General features: G+C 45.9%; 1 protein-coding gene across 1 annotated transcript; it reads right to left on the reverse strand.

The window, feature by feature from the left end:
- Positions 1 to 1,488: 1,488 nt before the first annotated feature.
- Positions 1,489 to 11,570, reverse strand: AIPL1 (AIP like 1 HSP90 co-chaperone). The gene is made up of 6 exons (XM_074192494.1): positions 11,475 to 11,570; positions 10,854 to 11,033; positions 4,579 to 4,767; positions 3,424 to 3,600; positions 1,853 to 1,994; positions 1,489 to 1,691 (listed from the first exon to the last, which is right to left on the reverse strand). The coding sequence occupies exons 1-6, from the start codon at positions 11,568 to 11,570 to the stop codon at positions 1,489 to 1,491; spliced, it is 987 nt and encodes a 328-aa protein (XP_074048595.1).
- Positions 11,571 to 20,322: the final 8,752 nt, after the last annotated feature.

A 20,322-nucleotide genomic window follows, 5' to 3' on the forward strand; every position in this document is an offset into this window, starting at 1 on the left:
AGATGAAGAAACTGAGGCAAGTACAGTTAAGTACCTACAGTCCCACAATTAGTAAATATCTGAGATCAGATTTGAACTCAGGTCTTTCTGACTCCAGATTCTGCACTCTAGCCACTATACCACCTAGCTGTCCCTTTTATAGATGAAGAAACTGAGAATGAGAACAGTCAAGTCACTTGCCAGGATCACTGACATGTTTGTCCTTTCTTCTCAAAGAAGACCATGACATTAGGGAGGTGATGTCATGACAATTGAGTGAATTGGATTGGAGTGAGGGGGTAAGTCACTAGTTTCACTTTCTTCTGCAGAGACATTTGGCAATAGAGCCAGATAGGAATTAGGATGACTGGAGATAGCCCTGGATAAGGGGCAATCAGGGTGAAGTGACTTGCCCAAGATCTCCCAACTAGTAAGTGTCAAGAATCTGAAGTTGGATTTGAATTCCCATCCACCTGAATCCAAGGTCAGTGCTCTATCCACTGTGCCACCTAGCAGTTGCTCCAGCATCACTAACTCCCAGGTACCTGGTCCACCTGATTCTCATTTTATCTTCAGCACCCCCTAGAGGCCACTTCAAGTTGTCTGGTCCTCTCCATGTTGTTTCCCCTACCAGAATGGGAGCACCCTGAGAGCAGGAATCACCTGACTTTTCTATCTGTATCCCCAGGGTTTGGCACAAATCAAATACTTCATTGATGCAGTGCCAGCCTTTTTGTCCTAGGTAGCCTTTGTTCCTGCACTGTCCTGCCCTGCCCTGGGCCTCATTTGACTGGTTCCTGTCTGAGCTTCCCATGTGCATAGCCAGGCCAGGAATCTCCAGAGGAGTGCTCTGGCTTGCCATCATCTCACCATGGCCCCCAGACACCTTGAGTAGGACAGGACACATTGTCTTTCACTTACCTGCACAAGCCCAGAGAACACATGGGCAGAGAAGGGAGTGGGGGTGGAGAGGGAAGAGGCCCCCCTAGAATAGATTGCTGAGGGGTATTAGATCTGATTCGGACCCTGAGAACTGGTTTCATTTTTTTATTTTTTTTTTAGGTTTTTGCAAGGCAATGGGGTTAAGTGGCTTGCCAAGGCCACACAGCTAGGCTGTTATTAAGTGTCTGGGGCTGGATTTGAACTCAGGTACTCCTGACTCCAGGGCTGGTGCTCTATCCACTGCACCACCTAGCCTGGTTTCATTTTTATTTCTAAATAAACAGAGCATTGAGAGCTGATCCTGCTGGCAAAGTGACTGAACCCTGCCCAGCCCAGAGAGTGGACAGAGGGGTGCTGTCCTATGACTGAAGGACCTTCTCCAGTGGAGGAGGTCCAGAGCAGGGGTGTTCCACCATGGGACCCTCAGAGAATGAATTCAGTGCTTTCAAATACTACATACAACAAGCCAAACTCTAGGTCAGTGGACCCATCCCTCAGTCCCTCCTAACTTGGTGTTGTGAGCACAGCCCCAGTAGGCTGCTCCCTGCCTCTGGCCCTTCTCTAGGCTTAGCCCAGCATGTTCCTGCAGCGGCGCCTCTCCTCCTCCCGCTGCTCCTCCATCCGGATCTCTAGTACCCTCAGCTCCTTCCTCACTGCCTTCTGCATGGCAGGGTCCAGTTCCAGAACCTTCTGCAGGTCTGCTTTGGCCTCTGCTTCATTCCACACCTCGGCATGTGCTCTGGCCCTCACATAGTAGGCCTTTGCAATACCTGCAGGAGAGAGGCCGGGAGTGCCCAATTCAGGACCCTGTTGTCCCTACCTTAACATCTCTGATCCCTCACACCATCCCAGGTAGTGTCTCTGACTCAGTGATGCACTAAGGAGGGTGCTGGCTCCCCCCACCTCCCCCCTCCCTTAGGCCAACTCAGACCTGGGTGGTGCTGAATGATGTCACTGGTGTGTTGCAGCACCTCATAGAATTCTTCCTGCTTCAGTAGGCATTGGCAGTAGTTGAGCACCAGGGTGTGGATCATCTTCTCCAACTTCAACCACTGGACTTCCCAAGCCTTCTCCTGGAGCAAAGACCAAGAGATGGGGAGGTGGGAGAGAGACAGGTGGAGGAGAGAGAAGAGAAAATTGAGAGAGGGAAAGGGGAGAGGTGGAGACAGAGAGAAACAAGCAGAGATAGAGATGGGGTAGGAGGGAGCAATGCGGGGAACATGAGAAGGAGAGAAAGACAGAAAAGAGAATGATAGGGAGAAGGAAGAGACATAGGCAGAGCCCAAAAGATGGGATGGGCAGAGAAGGGGGGGAGAACTCCCTAGGCTTCATTTGGCCCTTCTTTTGCCATGGACCCACCCAGCAGCAGGATTGGGGTTATTATGCAGAGTGGGCCTGGAAGGCCTCCCTCAGTCCCCCATAGGTAGATTCTCAGCTTTGGGAATTTCCCCTGACAAATGGGAGAGGTTCTCCCAGAGCCATCAAGTATGGGCCAGAGCCCTGCCTGCCAACACACACAAATGTGCTCGCACATGTGTACATACATGAACACAAACACACATACACATTCACACACTGGTCCAAAAACTCTACAGAGTAAGAAAACACACCCCAAAGAGAGCTGAGCCCCATGCTGGTCACCGTTTCACTCAAAGCTCGTTGTTGTGTCCACTTTATGACTCTTTGAGTAGATCTTGTCCCTGGGATTCCTGCCTATGTGCATCATCTGGATCTCCCCCTACAAGGCCACCTGGATGACCTCCCCCCTAGACCCCCTGGACCTCCATCTCTGAGCCCATTAAGGGAGCACTACTAGCCCTGGGCCTAGCGTCAGGAAGATCTGAATTCAAATTTGGTCTCAGATACTTATGAGCTGGGTGGTCTTGGACAAGCCACTTCACCTCAGTCTCAGTTTCTTCATCTGCCAAATGGGACAACAGCCTCTATTCTTTTGGTTGTAAGAATCAAGCAAAATTATATTTGAAAAGTGTTTGACACAGTGCCAGTCACACAGTGTTTAATAAATGATCCGTGCCCCCATTTGGCATGGTGTCAGACATACAGTCAGTGTTCAATAGATGCTCCCTGTTTGGTACAATGCCAGGCATGCAGTTGGTGCTTAATACATGTTTGCTCCCTATCCCCATTTGGCATGGTGCCAGGCACACAGTATTTAATAGATGCTCCCTGACCCCATAAATCAGAAGAAAAGCTATGGGGTTAGGTTCCTTGCTCCCTGCTGCACCCAGCTGGTCTCTAGGAGCCAATTCTTGATGACCAGGAAGGTGGCCATCTTTCCAGGGACAGTGAGGGAAGAGAACTAGTCTTGGGGGATATAGGAGGCTAGGGGGCAACCCAAGAGCCCAGAATGCCCTGGCCTGATGGGGACCAGAATGTCTGCCTAGCTTCAGATGGTCAGCCATCCCCCCAGGCTAAGCCCCCAGTGACCTACAATGGTCTGAAGGCCAAGGGCCTGAGTCTGTTCTATCCTCCTGCCCTCACCTTAGTCTGCAGATTCTTCAGGCAGATGATGGCTTCCTGGTACTTGGCAGCAGCTTCCTCATAACGTCCCAGTTTAAAGAGACGATTGCCATCGCCATGGAGGATGGGCACGACATGCATCTTCTCAGCATTGTCGAGGCTCCAGGTTTCTCTTTTGTACTCACTGGGGGCTTCCACCTGTCCAGGATGAGCCAAGCCTCAGTGCTCAGCTCCTGGAAAGCCTTCCTACCCCCAGTTCTCTCAAAAACAGGCTCCCAAATTCTTAGATTTGGGTGTCAGCACAATGGGGGGTAGCCCTCTTGTGGCTTGCTGAAGCTTGTGGACCCCTTCACAATTTTGTTGGCATAGATGAGAAAGGAGGCACAGCCCCTTGAGGCCATCACCCTTCTCTACCTTACTTGTCCCTCACCACATAGACCTCCCAAGTCCAACCCTAGTTCATCTCCCCTTGCCCAGAGTATCAAGGAACCAGAAGGATGAGGCCAGCAGTGTGTGGTCTTCTCCTCCTCTGTCCACAAGGCCAGATTCAAGAAAAAGCTCTGAGCTGACTGACCTAAATGGGGAGCTCAGTGATTACAGAAAAGTCCTCATGGGGTCAGTGAGCATCATGGCCTCAGAACTGCTTAGAGGGATCATCATTCAACCACCCAGCCTCAACCTGACCCCCTAACCCCTCCTAAGAAACTCCAGCAAGGGGCTAGATGAAGAGGGCAGATGCATCTGTGTAGACCCTCTCAATTCTATAGCAGACACAGGGCAAGATGCCAAATGTTGGGCAAGGGGCACAGAAATGAGAGGCTTATTGAAAAGATTGAGGAACCGACAGAGGAAGCCAAACCGAATGAATTAAAAATATGAGAGTCAATTAGGTGTTTCAATGGGCAATAAGCCATAAACCCCAAGGAGAAATGCAAATGATGAGGAAATGTGGAAGGAATCCAAGCCTTTCCTCAAACTCTCCTCCTCCCAACCTGAGGGGAAGCTTCTCAAGTTGCTTCTCTCCCTATTCTGGCCTCCCCAGCAAACTCTATCCTCCTCAGAGTTCTTGACTGCTCTTCCCGGGGGGGGGGGGGGGGGGTGGTGGAGTGGATAGAGCTCTCTTCCCATACCAACTGCTGCCTGGGAACCAAGACTTACATCTGCCTTCATCCTCACCTTGAGGAGTTCTGTGATGAAGATTAGGGGTTGGGGCTCCTTCTGCAGCTCATCCAGGTCCTCATAACCCAGAGTGTGGTAGGCAAACATGTTGGCCAGCCCACATGTATGAACATGCCACTCTGTGGGGTCCTTGCCCTCTGCTATCTGCCTCAGGCTTCTTGAGAGGATGGGGTAGACACCAGTGTGCTTGGAGCAGAAAGAGAAAGATGTTCATCCAGACAGAGACAAAGAGAAACAGAAGGGAGAAGGGGAGAACAAAGAGACAGAAACAGAAAGTCAGGGAGACACAGAGACACCCATACACACAAAGAGACTGTGGACAAGATGGATGCCTAATACAGCAGTCCCAGAACCAGTCCAAGTCCCTAATCCTTCCTCCATTCCTTTGTGACCCAACTCAGAGCCCTCCCAACTTTCTACAGGCAGACTAGCATCCATAATAGATCAGAGCAGCATAGATTTATGCTGAAAGGATACCTAGAGGTCAGGGAGTCCAATGTTTTCATTTTACAAATAAGGAAACTGAGGTTCAGAGATGTAAAGCTATTTATGCAAGATCACCCAGGTAGGATTTGAGCCCAGGTACTGATTCCAAACCCAGAGGTCTTATTTTCTTCCCACAATAAAGTAGGCATCAACCCAAATAGAATACTTGGCTCTGAAAGCCTGTTGGAGATCTTCATGGGAAGAATGGACAAAAGGAAGTGGCCAGGAAGGGCATTGCTAACAGCACTAGTGCTTCTCCTAGACTGCGTTGGCAGGAATCATCCAACCTATTTGGGAATTAGAGTTAAAAAAGAGAAAAATTCAGTTTTTGGAACAGATTTCATGCCCAACCTTCAGAAGCCAAAGAGCTCAGGAGTGTAGGTTAACCCTACTCCTTTCTACCTCCTGATGTGCTGCTATTCAACAATAGCCACACTCTTGGGACAAAGGAAAAGTAGTTGGGCAGAAATTAAATTTAGACGAACATTTTCCACCAGATAACACGGTAGGCTCCGAATGGTTCCCTGACTTACATACAAAAAGATCATACAATGAACAAATCGGAGGGGTGAGGAAGGAGACCTTTCAAGACAAGGCAAAAAAACTTCTAGTCAACCAAAGGCTAGGAGAGAAGATGGACAATAATTTAATAATTTAAATTAAATTAAAATAAAATAAAATACTTTAATATACAAAGCAATTTCAAAGCTTTTGCACAAACAAAATCAAAATTAAAAGGGAATTGGTTAACTGGGAAAAAATCTTTGGAGAAACTTTATGTGATAAAGTTTGCTATCTGAGATATATAGGAAGTTCATCCAAATGTATAAGGACAAAAGTTCTTGCCCAGTAGGAAAATAGTAAAAGGATATGAAAAAGCAGTTCTCAAAAGAAGAAAAGCAAATTATCAACAATCATTTTAAAATGCTCCAAATCACTAATAATCAGAGAAACAGGGGGAAGCTAGGTGGTACAGTGGATAGAGCACTAGCCCTGGAGTTGGGAGGATCTCAGACACTTAATAAAGACCTAGCTGTGTGACCTTGGGCAAGTCACTTAACCCTATTGCTCTAAATAAAAATTTTTTTAATAAAATAAAATTAAAAAATAATCAGAGAAATGCCCATTAAACTAGCTCTGAGATACCATTCACTTACAGCCTTCTAATTGACAAGACAGCAACAAAGTAAAGAGAAAGTGCTGGAGGGACTGGCTAAATGGGCATACTAGTGTATCATATTGGTCTAGCCATTCCAGAAAGTTCTTTGGAACTATGACCCAAAAGTCTGTTTTACTCTTTAAGCCAGTAATACCACTTCCAGGCCTATAACTTCAAACAGATCCCAGAAAATTGGAAAGAACATATTTGTACAAAACACAGGAGGTGTCTATCAATTGAGAACTGAATGGAAACGTTATGGTATAATAACATAATAGGGAGCTAGTTAGAGAGAGTAAATAAAAAGAGGATAAAATTATTAATAAAGAGAAACTCAGGAGAATTATGAAAATAGGATGAATTTATGAATAAAGAGAAACCTGGAAAGTTTTTATGAACTGATTCAGAGTGAAATTAGCAGAACTAGGACAATTTCAACACTAATTTTTGTTGTTGACTCTTCATAACCCCAGTTGGAATTTTCTTGACAAAGATACTGAAGCGGTTTCCCATTCCTTTCTCCAGTGCATTTTACAGATAAGAAAACTGAGGCAAGCATGCCCAGGGTCACACAGCTAGTAAGTGTCTGAGGTCAGATTTGAACTCATGTCTTCCTATTTCCAGGCCTCAGTACTTTATTCACTGATCATCTAGTCCCTGATCACAACACTGTAAAGAAAGCCAACTATTGAAAGATTTCTGCCTTCTGTTAACATCATAGTGGATGGTAAAGCCTGTCTCCCATCTCTATGTAGAGAGAAAGATGGCATCCTAGGAATTTGTTTTGCTTAATCCTATCTATGTGCTACAAGGAAGAGCTTTTTTCTAGATAAGTGAAGGGATAAAGACAGTGATGATAATAAAAAAGAAGAAAAGAAAAGAAAAGCAATAAAAGATTTGACAAAGACTCCACAGAGAGCAGAAGTTCAGAGAATACAGGTAGGAACAATTAGTGCTGTTAGGTTAAATGAGAAAATCAGACTGTGATAGCAGAGCTTCACAGTGTTGTAGACAAAGCTCTTTTTTCCAATTCTTTCTATGTCAAAATGTTTGTGTTAAGTTCATGACTTCCTCCCCTAAAAAAAGAAAATTCATTTTAAAAACAAAATTTTTAAAAAGCTATTGGAGCTAATTAAGCTTAGAATCTAAGAAATGATAAGAAAGTGTATCTCCGGGCAGGTAGGTGGCGAAGTGGATAGAGCACCGGTGAAGTTAGGAGTACCTGAGTTCAAATCCGGACTCAGACACTTAATAATGACCTAGCTGTGTGGCCTTGGGCAAGCCACTTAACCCCATTGCCTTGCAAAAACTAAAAAAAAAAAAAAAAACAAAAAAAAAACCCGAAAGTGTATCTCTATGGCCTGGTAGATGGTGAAGTGGATAGACAGACCCTGGGAAAGTCACTTAACCCCAATTACCTAAAATAAAAGTTATATATATATTGTCACAATTGGTTAATGTGATTTTGTGAACTTTTTTTCTTTTTAAAAAATCTTTTGCTCACTGAAGAGGGGAAGGGGAAAGTTATATTTGGAAATGAAGGTAGTGGAAAAGCAAATATCAGTAAAAAAAATTTAAATATATGTTCAAAGAGGAGAAAAAAAGAAAATATATTGGAGGTGACGAGGTACAGTAAAGCAATCTCTGGAGTCAGGAAGACACTGTGAAGTTCAAGCGGTCAAAAGTCTGGAAAGGACTGGGCATGAAAGCTAACTTGGGCAGTATCAAGGACAGTAGTCAATGGCAGTTGAGGATACTATGCAGTTACTTTGCTGTCAAAATCATTACTCCAGAGGCGGCTAGGTGGTGTAATGGATAGAGCACCAGCCCTGGAGTCAGAAGGACCTGAGTTCAAATCCTACCTCAGACTTAACAATTGTCTAGTTATGTGGCCTTGGGCAAACCACTTAACCCCATTGCCTTGCAAAAACAAAACAAAACAAAATCATTACTCAAATGTTGGATGGAGGAAGAAAGAGGAAGTTTCTGGGACCTGTGAGGACCCTCCACCAGTCATTTGCTGAGTTTGAAACAAAGTTCTCCCACCTCTCTATGAGAGAAAAAAAGAACATCTGGAGGTCAGAGGCTGCTCAATGGGTTAGGTTGTGCTTAGCGCTATTACTTGTAGGCCCACTAACAATAATGGGGACCAGTTCTGGCCCATGACATAGTTGGAAGGGATGAGGCAGCATCTGTAGAAGGAACTGGCTATACAGCATCACCCCTTGCTGTCCCTGAAGTAAGTGAACCTGGTGAGAAGCTTGTGAGGAGACTCCCTAAGGCGACCCAGCCCTTCTGCCCATACTGATTCCTGCCAGGGCTCTGATCTTCCCCCGAGCCCCTCTACCAAACCTGAGCCCTGCCTCCCCCTGAATCCCTCTGACCACTCTCACCAGAGCTCTGCCCTGCTCCCATCTTCAGCCCTGCCAGAACTCTGACCCCTTTGCTCTCCTTGCTAACTTGACTTTATGTCACCATGAAAGGACTGCTGAGCTGCTGCCTCTGAAAAGCCAAGCTTCCAGACCTTATCCTCTCCCAACCCTGCCCCCCTCCTCAAGTGGCTGCTCACAGTCAAGTTTGTCCCTTTTTCTAGCACCATTCTTAGATAACTTTGGAGTTTGCCAAGGCCTTTTCTCACATCAACCCTGGGAAGTCAATGTGCAGCTCAATCAGTTCTAGGACTGGGGGAATGGGGATGAGGAAAAAACTCACAGATAAATAGATAGAAAAACCAAAGTAAATACACAGTCATGATCCCATTCTGTGGATGAAAAAACCAAAGCTCTAAGAAACAAATTGCTCCATAAAAAGGCTGTAGAGATAGTAGTGGGGTTACTGTCCCTCCCTCTCTGACCAGGTTTGGGAAGAAATTAGGTCAGCCCCTGGACCAAGCCTAATCACTGTCTGCCCCTCCCAGAGAGCCAATTAGGATTACTTTAGGCTGCTAAGGAAATAGATACAGAAATAGCAGCAAAGAATCAAGAGACTGAGGGGGGAGGAGGAGGAGGAGGAGGAGGAGGAGGAGGAGGAGGAGGAGGAGGAGGAGGAGGAGGAGGAGGAGGAGGAAGAGGAGTGAAAACAAAGTAAGTGAGCCATCCAGGTCATTTTGGAACCAGAACCTCAGTACACAGACTTGCCTCAGAAAGAGGTGGCAGCATCCTCCCCGAAGGGTTAATATGGCTCCAAGACCTTCAAGAAGCACCCTGGATATGTGCCCTTCATCTGAAGCAAACTCAATAGCCGTACTTTCAGATTTAGCCTTCAAAACCCTTCTTAGCCCAGATAGCCCCTCCCTCCCTCCCTTTCTAATCTTCTTACACTTTACAGCCCCTCTCCCCCTACTTTGCATCCTCTCCCTCCGATAGGCCCCTTCTCCTCTGGCTCTGGCTGTTTTCTCTGGTGGTCCTCACATCTGGGATGATCTCTCTCTATCTTCTAGCTTCCCTGCTTCCTTCAGGTCCCCACTAAACATCTCCTCCTCCCCAGGAAGCCTTCCCCCAACCTTTCTTAACTCTAGTGCCTTGCCTCTGCTAATGGTTACCTGTATTTCCTGTCTATTGCTTGTTTGCACATATGTGTTTGCTTTTTGTTCCTCCCCCTTTGGATTGTAAGCTTTTTGAGGGCGGGGACTTCTTTGGGACCCCAGGTGCTTAGCACAATGCCTGGCCAGCAGTCGATGCTCCATATGTTTGACTGACGGACAGTTTCTCCAAGACTTAAATTCTAGAAATCTGCAGGTATCAGAAATCTCCCAGAATCTACCCAGGCTATTTTAGCTCCTTGATCTTCAGTTTCCTCTTCCTTCCAGGCCCTGTCCTCTCCCACTCCTGCCCCCTCCTCCACATGACTGCTCTCAGTCAAGTGTGGCCCTTTCTCCAGCATCCATTTATAGATAACTCTGGGGTTTGCCAAGGCCTTTCCTTACACCAATCCTTTGAAAGTCAATGTCTGGGGCAGTTGGTGCAATGGACAGAGCACCAGGCCTGGAGTCAGGAGGACCCGAGTTCAAATTTGACCTCATACACTTAATAATTACCTAGCTGTGTGACCTTGGACAAGTCATTTAACCCAATTACCTTGCAAAAAACAAATAATGTTTTTAAAAGTCAATATCCAGCTCAACCAGCATTTCTGATATTGGGGTGGGGTGGCTGGGGAATGAGGCTTTTAAAGGAATTGAGTAACTAACTCTTAGACTGCTTCAGTTGGCAACAACTCATGATAAAGGATATGTGTTGAAGCCTGGCTTTATTGACCCCTGGGAAGTGAGGGATCCAGGAGCTCCCTCCCCACATGGCTTAGGCTCTCAAGGCTCAGGAGGTAATTGATGACTCAGAGCTGATGCTTCTGAGGTGGAGGGACAGCTGTCCCAGGCTGAGCACCCCCTGGAGTACTTCCAGAAGGTTTTCAGCTGTGGCCATGGGGTATGGGAGGGTGGGGGGGGGGAAGGGGAGAGAACCCTGGAAGATTCCCTGCAGAAAGTGCAATGCTTTTATAATGAATGAAAATAAGAAAGTGGGCTTAAATGTGCTTTTCTGTGTTGTCTCTGTTCCACAAGGGAGAGGCTTTTGGAGACATCCCTAGTAGGAAATAGGGTGATAAGAAGGGAGTGATGCAGGTCACTTACGATGGTGTCACACCAGAATTCAGCCACTTCTCCTATCCTCATTGAGGTCAACAGGATTTCCCAGACTTCCAGTTTGAACATGTTTCCGATGATGATGTGCATGGGCTGGCCAACCTGCTTGCTGTCATCTATGACCGTCCGCTCCTCATCACATTTCATGGTTCGGAAATGAAACGTCACCTTTTTCACAAAAACAAAAGGCCTGAACACTTTCACTTTCATCTCCCACCCCTTTCTCTCATTCATTAGGTTTCACTGGCTCATTTAACTTCCAGTCACTCAAATCTGCAGTCTTCACGACTGACTGAAGCAAGCTTTAGCAGGCAGGTCAGGGAAAGGGGGAGACAGGGAGTCCCTTCTTTGTCTCTGTGGCAGGTCTGTGGCTGGGGCTGGAGCTAGCCCTCTGCTCTCTCCCTTCAGAGCAGCAGAATAGAGAGAGAGAATCAAAAATGCATTCAACCTTCTCTCTCACTCCACAGCCCTGATGGGATGGATGCCTCCCACTCCCCATGAAGTCATCAGTCACATCAGTATCTTTTGAACACAGCTATGCTGGTCCATGTCCTAGGCAGAACTCCCCATTCCCACTGTCTCTTGCCCCAGCCCAGGTCTCTGACTTACCCTGGAGCCATTGATGAAGTGAGGGAGTTCTCCAGTCCCCCCATGAAGAATGGTCTTCTTAACCCCTTCTACATTCAGTAGCATCATTTTCTCCATACTTGGTGAAGCCTATCAGCTAATTAGGTTGGAGAACAGTGGCAGGGGCTTTGACTGCTTTGTGTCTGCCAGCTGGATGGCTGTGCTAATCTAGTTCTGATTACAGGAAGCTTAGCATGGATGTATTGGAGGGGGTGGAGAAAGGGAGGTGTCTTTTCCAGCCCTTAGGAGTCTCAATACTCCAAGAAGGGCAGCTTTCTAGAGGAAGAGGCTAAATCCCAACACAGGCCATACATTCAGAGATAGGCCCTCATTGATCAGGCCCCTGCATGACTGAGAAGGAATGGAGCTAGGAAGGGAGATAGAACATGGCCTCCAGTTGGACAGTGGATGGTATGGGAAGTGGATGATCTGATGAAGCTAGCCAGAATGGGCTAGTGAGCTTAAATCTCTTCACTCACTCACCAGTCATGAAGGCCTGACCTCAGGTTTTCAAAATTATTCTACCCTTATGCATTCCTGTTCACTGAAGCCTTCTCTCTAATTCCAGTTTGAAGTGTCACAAAATAAATGATCCCGCAGTGCCCTGCAGAGTGGATCTGAGAGAAGGACATAAAATATGTCCTCCATACTCCTCCATGACCCTGGACAGCTCTAGTCAAAGCTCAGGTGGAGAATGTGATTCTTGACTCTTTTTGATCTTCTTTCACTTTCTCCTGGTTCCAGGAATGCTCAAATGTCACCACGGTAGACACCAGCTCATGGAGAGCTTGATTGAACATAATTGTTTGCCCATCATCTCTCCATCAGACGGAGAGCTCTCTGAGGGCAAGGACTGTATTTTGCCACACAGGGGCTAGCACCCTCCCTCACAGTCTGATTGGATAGGTCAGAAGAACCCACAGTGGAGATGAAATGTTACGAATACAAATATCTAGACATGATGGTGTACACCCCATAATTTAAGAGTTTTAAAAGACCTTAGGGACTCTCTGGGTGAGAAAGTCAAAGCTGAAAGGGATGGTGCTCATCTAAGGTCACCCATCAAAGTAGGGATGATAATCTTGACTGCTATTTTGTTTAAGATTTTCAGTCCGACAGTTGAGCATCTCAGCAACTCTGGCAGGCAGATGAGATTATTAATCCAATTTTATAGTTAAGGAAACAGAACAGAGGTGAATTGACTTTCCTCAAGAGGAAAGAGGAAGAGATATCTGAATCAGAATTTAAGCCCATTTTTCCTGGTTCCTTGACCAGTATTCCATCCACTGTACTACCTTTTAGACTATGAAGTAGTTTCAAGGAAAGGTCCTCAGGATCCATCCAGGGATTCCCTTGAGCTGAGCCTTAAAGGACATAAAGATTCTCTTAGAGTTCAAGAGAAGGAGGAAGGGGAGGCCCAGGGGCAGGGGCCAGGCAACTGGAAATGAAGTATCATGGCATTTTGTCTGGAATATAGAATGGGAGGGTAGGAATAAGGTTTGATAACCCTGGAAAGACCTTCTAGGGGTTCATGCCTCCCAGTTAGGAAGAATCACCTTGTATGTCCTGGAGCCTGGCAGAAGTCCTGCAGGCCTATGTGCCCCTGCTCAGAATCATATTTGTAATGCATAAAATACACAAGATTGCAAAGAAAACTGATCATACTGAAACATAATTGGCAAACTTTGGAAAACCAAACAGGTTCATGGACTGGGGGTTACAGACTTTTCTTCATCTGGCCTGACCCATACCTGAAGAGGAGCTTCCAAAAAGTGGCCCAACAGCCTCAGCACAAGCATCTCCAAAGACCTGGCACCATCTGGGGTCACCCATTCCACCTGAATACAGTTCTCATGTCCCTCCTGTGTCTTCTCTACCAGGCTAATCCTCCCTGGTAGACTGAAGGCCCTCCTCAGGCACTCTCCAGTTTATCAAGAAGCATCTGGGGGCACCACCATGGACAGAATACTGGAGCTTAGAATCAGGGAGAGGCCAGCTCAGATCCTTTCTTGGGGGGACCCTGGGCAAGTCAATCTTTCACCTTCAGTTTTCTCACTCTGAAAAAATGGGGATAATAGCATCATCTGCCTCCCAGGGTTGCTATAAGGATCATGTGAGTTGGCATATGGAAAGTGCTTTGCAAACCTGAATGTTCTCTTCTCAGGTGTCCTTCCATCATTGTGGTGCTGCATATGAACTAAACACTCCTCCATGAGGTCTGATGAGTACAGGGATCAGAGGGCAATGATGGGAGGCCAATAATGAGCCGCTACTCCCTTCCATATTCTCCTTCCCAGCCACTCCCTCCCTTTCTCCAGTAAAAGTGCTCTCTGGCATGAGGGTCCGAGGACATCTGTGCTTTCCTCTTTGTCAACAGTTTGACCGTCATCCTCCCTCTGATGGGTTGTGGAGCAGCAATCCACATCCCTGAGCTTCCCCACAACCCCAACATTTAGCCCAGGACCTGGAAGGGTCAGCGACTGCAAGTCTTCCAAGAGTGAAGCTATTCTGAGAACCATGGAGAGCTCTCCGTCGCAACAACCTGGAAGCATAAGTGAGGTTCTGGCACCACCTGCTGGTCTGCCCTGACCCTCACAGCTCCTTAGATGAGGTACCTGCCAAAAAATCGTAGGTTTTTCTGAGCCCTCAGGAGTAAGGGAAGCTGGAGGAAAATCTCTGCCCTCAGAGAGGAGGGCTCCTGCTCCCTAGGAGCCCAGAGTGCTAGAGAAGAAGCGTCAGCACTGCCACCTGAAAGAACCACAGTTTTGGAGCACCCTCCCCCAGGCAAGACATTCAAGTCTCAATTCCTAATGGCACAGGGAGTGGATCTCCGCCTCAGCCTAATCTGCTGGGCAGGACAAAATAGAGGACGTACTCATGAGGCCCCAGGTCTTTGTCAGGGTTGCCAGAGAGCACAAATTTGAGGTTCTCTGGGGAGAATGAGGCCCCCAGATCGAAAGGCAACCCCACATCCTTCAGGCCTTCCTCACCCCTGTTCCCAGTCTCACCCACTCATTCCCTTCCAAGTCCCTTCCACTGCATTTCTGTGTGAGTAACTGATTGGCGTTGTCCTGACCAAGGAGCAAATGTCTCCATGGAAACTGGAGAAGGAAGAAATGTTTGCTTTTACCTAAGAACTCCTTCCCCACCTCCCTCCCTCTCTGTATTTTACATCTCTCTTTTTCCCCTCCCTTCTTCCTTCCCCCATCTTCCAATTCTTTCTCCCTCCTTCCCTCCCTCCCTCTCTACACCTTCCATCTCTTTTATTACTTCTCCCTTCCCCCCCTCCTCTCTCTCTCTCTCTCTCTCTCTCTCTCTCTCTCTCTCTCTCTCTCTCCCTCCCTCCCTCCTCCCATTCTCTCTCTTGCCTTTCTTTTTTTCTGGTGAGGAACAGTCCCCAGAAAGGAAGACTTCTCAACAAAAAGGAAGCTCACAAGACCCTGGATCCTGGATCTGTCCTGGGTCAAAAATGAGGAATTGGCTGGACCTTTGCCTCCCAGCTCCTGCCACATGCCCATGAACATCTCAAAATGAGGGGAATATTACCTACTTTCCTAAAGATGTTCAGCAAAGGGAAACAGGAGAACATGTACCTCCTACTACTGGGTGGGCAGCTAGGAGATGAGGTGCAAATGGCCTCATAAAGCCAAGATAGATGGGCCAGGCAAAACCCAGTCAGGAAGTGGTGGAGGAAGTCAGCAGAGGGAGAGGTCCTTGATGGACTTAGGGAGAAGGCAAATTTCATGGAAGATGTGTCACCAGGGGCATGGGAAGGGAGTTGTATACTCCTCCTTCCTTGGGTTGAGAGTTAGAAAACCTGGGAATTGGGAGCATCCTGACTCTCCTTTCCACCTCTGTGACCATGTGAAAGTGACTTAACTTCTGTCAGCTCCTTCATAAAATGAGGGAGTTGGACTAAATTGATGTTAGATAGGGAGGAAGGCAGGAAGACCTGAATTCAAATTCAGCCTCAGATATTTACTGGCTATGTAACTCTAGGCAAGTCACTGAACTGCTCACTGCTTCTGTTTCCTCGTCTGCAAAATGGGAATTAGGAGAGATCTCTCTCCCTAGGAAAATTCCAAAAACGAAATGATATAATTGTAAAACATTTAGCACAGTGGCACAAAATGATATATAAATGCTAACTATTGTTCTTTTTGGAATCAAGTAAAGTTGGGGTGGGCAGTAAGAGGCACGAGATTCAAGCTTCAATAGGAGGCAAGAAAATGGATTTTTCTTTTTTACTCATGATATCCAACTGGAAACTTCTAGCCCTGACTGTTCTGTGGAGTTCCCACTCATGCTTTCCAGGTCATGCTGAGCACAGCCTTCAGAAGCCTCTACAGAGTGAAACAGTTCTGGACTTCAAAAGTCACTAGCTTCCAGAGGCCCATTTGGTTTTCCTCTCTCTTGACAGAGTTGCTGAAATCAGCTTAGTCACAGATGTGATAGTGCTGCTATTCTCCTGCTCATGAACTTCCTGGGTTTCCTCTTGCCTATAGGGTTGGACATAAACTCATAAGCCTTGGAAGACCTCAGTTTCTCTGAACTTTGCATTTTATTCCTGGCTTTCAGATGTCACACCCATCCCTCACTCCCCAGCCCCCAACTATCATTGCTTAGAGTCTATTCTGGGTCCCCCCCCCCAACAGTTTCCTTGCTCCCTTTCCTCTAAACCCAACCCCACTAACCTCTCTGTCAAAACTACCCAACTCTTCCCCTGTGCTTGCTGGGATACCTGCGCCCCAGCTTTCATTTTAAATCCCTTCTTCCACTGGTCCTTCCATATTCTGACTCTGAGACCAGGCTCCCTTCTGAAGGAGCTTCCCTGGTTCACTTTACAGGCCTGGTTGCCCTTTCACTGGTCTCTACCCATGGGAAGGGATATATTCCTTCCTCCTCAAGCTCTCTTTCTACCACCATCAATAATTGTTTCTCCTTTGAGGTTCATTCAACCCATACCTATCAATCAATTGAATTCCAGTGGTTGTTACCTACTGACCTCCGCAATACTCTCCTTTCCCCAGAGAGTTCAGTGCCTGCCCCAAAGTTCTAATATGGCTTCTCTCCTCTGACCTTGCCTGCCCCACGGTGAGGACGTTCCTCATCTCCCTCCTGGACTATGGCAATAGTCTGTTGTTTGATCTACCTGCCCCAAGTCTCTTCCCACTCCCAGTCCATTCTCCCTCAGGTGCCAAGAGATTTTTCTAAAGCATAAGCCTGACCACATCACCTTCTACCCAGTAAAATTCACTATCACCTCCAGACCAAATAGAAAACGCCCTGCCATTCGAAGCCTTTCATAACCTGCACCCCCCCCCCCCCCACCTTCCCAGTCTACCCTATACTATATACCCATGGAAATCCACTGTATTGTAAATCCACATGACCTGGCTAATCATTCCTGCAACCAATCCCTCCATCTCCTGATTCCAAGTACTTTCCCTGACCATCTCCCCCTCCCCTCCCAGAATACACACTCTCTCTCTCCTTCATTTTCCCTCTACTCATTTTTCATATATTCAGTTTGTCCATAGTTACTTGCCTGTTGTCTTCATCATCTGACTGTGAGTTCCTTCTCAGTATTCCCTTTCCTAGTATTCCCAGCCCTTAGTGACAACAACAAAGTATATACTCAATAAATGTCTTATTGCCTGGCTCAACCATTCTTTCCTTTGCAACTCCTGCCCTCCTGTAAGGAAATTTCAACACCCACACTAAGATCCTCAAACACCCAATCTCTCAGTTCCTCAATTTACTCATTTCCCATGATCTACTCCTCCAATCCACCTGAGTGATATGTAGAGGAAGTCATATACTTGGTCTCACCATCACACACAAAGGTACAAATTCCATGGTTATTAATTCTGAAATTCCCTTGTCTGATCACAATCTGCTGTTATTCCACCTTTAAAACCCCAAATACTCTATCTCCTCATATCATTCAGATTGTTTAAATGACAAAAAAAAGGATCAGTGTTGGAAGGATGTGGGAAACTGGGACACCAATGTACCACTGGTGGAGTTGTGAATTGATCCAACCATTCTGGGGAGCAATTTGATATTATGTCCAATGGGCAATAAAACTGTGATACTACTACTACTATGTCTATATCCCAAAGAGATCATTAAAATGGGGGAGGGGACCCACACATACAAAAATATTTATAGCAGCTCATTTTGTAGTGGCAAAGAATTGAACATTGAGGGGATGCCCATCAATTGGGGAATTGACTGAACAAATTATGGTATATGAATATGATGGAGTACTATTGTTCGGTAAGAAATCATGAGTGGTATAAGCAAATTAGAAGATCAAGGGCTAGTTTACCTGTCAGATGTCTGGAAAGGGAAGCAGACTAAGGAAGAGATGGAGAACATCACTAAAAAGAGACTAGATGATTTCTATTACATTAAATTAAAAAGTTTTTGCACAGATAAAACCACTGTAACCAAAATCAAATGAAAAGTAGTAAACTGGGAAGCAATCTTTACAACTAATGATTCTGACAAAGGACTCATTTCTAAAATATACAGAGAACTATGTCATATTTTAAAAAAAAAAGTCATTCCCCAGTTGACAAATGGTCAAAGGATATGCAAAGGCAATTTACAGATGAGGAGATCAAAGCAATTCATAGTCATATGAAAAATTGCTCCAAATCATTACTTATTAGAGAAATGCAAATTAAAGCTTCTCTGGCTTTATGACCAGAAAGGATAACAATCATTGTTGGAAGGGTTGTGGGAAATCTGGGACACTATTACATTGTTGGTGGAGCTGTGAATTCATTCAACCTTTCTGGAGAGCAATTTGGAACTATGCCCAAAGGGCAACAAAAATGTGCAGCCCCTTTGATCCAGCAATACCACTACTGGGTCTATACCCTGAAGAGAATATGAAAAAGGGTAAAAACATCACTTGTACAAAAATATTCATAGCAGCCCTGTTTGTGGTGGCAAAGAATTGGAAATCAAGTAAATGTCCTTCCATTGGGGAATGGCTTAGCAAACTGTGGATGTCATGGAATACTATTGTTCTATTAGAAACCAGGAGGGATGGGAATTCAGGGAAGCCTGGAGGGATCTGCATGAACTGATGCTGAGTGAGATGAGCAGAACCAGAAAGACACTGTACACCCTAACAGCAACATAGGGGTGAGGATGAACCTTGATGGACTCACTCATTCCATCAGTGCAACAATCAGGGACAATTTGGGACTGTCTGCAATGGAGAATACCATCTGTATGCAGAGAAAGAGCTGGGGAGTTTGAAGAAAGTTCAAGGATTATTCCCCTTTAATTTAGGAAAAAACCTGATATCTTATTGCATGATCTTGTTATCCCTTATTCTTTATTTTTCTTCTTTAAGGATCTGATTTCTCTGTCATCACCTCAATTTGGATCAATGTACAACATGGAAACAATGTAAAGACTGGCAAATTGCTTTCTGTGGGGGGTGGGAGGAGGGAAGTAAAATTAGGGGGAAAATTGCGAAACTCAAAATAAATAAAATCTTTAATTAAAAAAAGAAATCTTGATTAGGCAGACTTCAGAAAAACCTGGAGAAATTTTCATGAACTGATGCAGAGTGAAGTTGAGAGACGCAAGAGAACATTGTACACAGTAACAGCAACATTGAGTGTGCTGATCTATGATAAAAGCAGTTTTTCTCACTAGTTTAGGGGTCAAGGATAACTCTAAAAGACTTGAGATAGAAAATGCCATCCATGTCCAGAGAAAGAACCATGGAGTCTAAATGTAGACCAAAGCAGACTTTGGTCACTTTTTACAACTTGTCTTATGTTTGTCTTTCTTTTTCTCATGGTTTTTCCTCTTGGATTCTGATCATTCTTTTACAACATGACTAATCTGGAAACCTTGTCCATGTACAAACTATATCAGATTACTCACTGCCAAGGGGAGGGAAGGGATGGAGGCAGAAAAATGGGAAACTCAAAATCTTACAAGGAGTCGAATGGTGAAAACTATCTTTGCATGTCATTGGAAAAATAAAATATCATTCAAAACAACAACCCCCCCCCCCAAACCCTTACTATCTCGGGTGTGAGTAGTCAATCGACCTTTATTAAGCACTACGGCATGCCAGCCATTGTGCCAAGTGCTGGAAGTGCAGATACACATGATGTTTGTCTTTTGTTCTTGAAGACCATGACATCAGGGAGGTGATGCCATGACAAGCAAGTGAATTGGATTTGAATGAGAGGGAACTGTGCTAAATCACCAGCCTCATTTTCTCCTCTGGAACCATCTGGGTCCAGTGGTCCCATATGGATCGGGAGAGACAATCAGGGTCAAGTGACTTGCCCAAGGTCACAGAGTTAGTAAATGTCAAGTGTCTCAGTCTGGATTTGAATTCAGGTCCTCCTGGTTCCAGCACTGGTTCTCTATCTGCTACAACAGCCAGAGAAAATGTCTAGAACCAGGAGATGGATCATCTAGTTAGAGAACAGTCAAGAATCTGGGATCACTGATCTAAAGAGTATGTGGAGGAAAGGTGTGAGAAGTCTGGGATGAGAGCCGGGGTCAGGTAGTGAAGGGCTTTGAATGCCGAATAGGGCATTTTGCATTAACTCTTGGACTACGTGGTCATAGGAGTTTATCCAGTGGGGGTTATATGATCAGACCTGAGTTTTAGGGAAGTCACTGGTGGTTGAATGGAGGATCAACTGAAAGAAGGGAAGACTTGGGGCGCGCAGACACGGGCCCACACCCCGTCAGATGAGGGCGCAGGAGGCAGGACAGTGCCGGAGGGAAGGGGTTGGGAGAGATGCTGAAGGGATGAGGTGTTGCCCAGGTGATGTGG

This window comes from Macrotis lagotis, chromosome 6 (assembly GCF_037893015.1).
Source record: "Macrotis lagotis isolate mMagLag1 chromosome 6, bilby.v1.9.chrom.fasta, whole genome shotgun sequence".
NCBI classification, from domain to species: Eukaryota; Metazoa; Chordata; class Mammalia; order Peramelemorphia; family Peramelidae; genus Macrotis; species Macrotis lagotis.

Coding starts and splice junctions, on each gene's coding strand:
- AIPL1 (XM_074192494.1), bottom strand. CDS start 11,570: ATGGAGAAAATGATGCTACTGAATGTAGAAGGGGTTAAGAAGACCATT. Junction 11,034..11,474: donor ACTTCATCAATGGCTCCAGG/GTAAGTCAGAGA, acceptor TTTGTGAAAAAG/GTGACGTTTCATTTCCGAAC. Junction 1,692..1,852: donor CATCATTCAGCACCACCCAG/GTCTGAGTTGGC, acceptor TCTCTCCTGCAG/GTATTGCAAAGGCCTACTAT.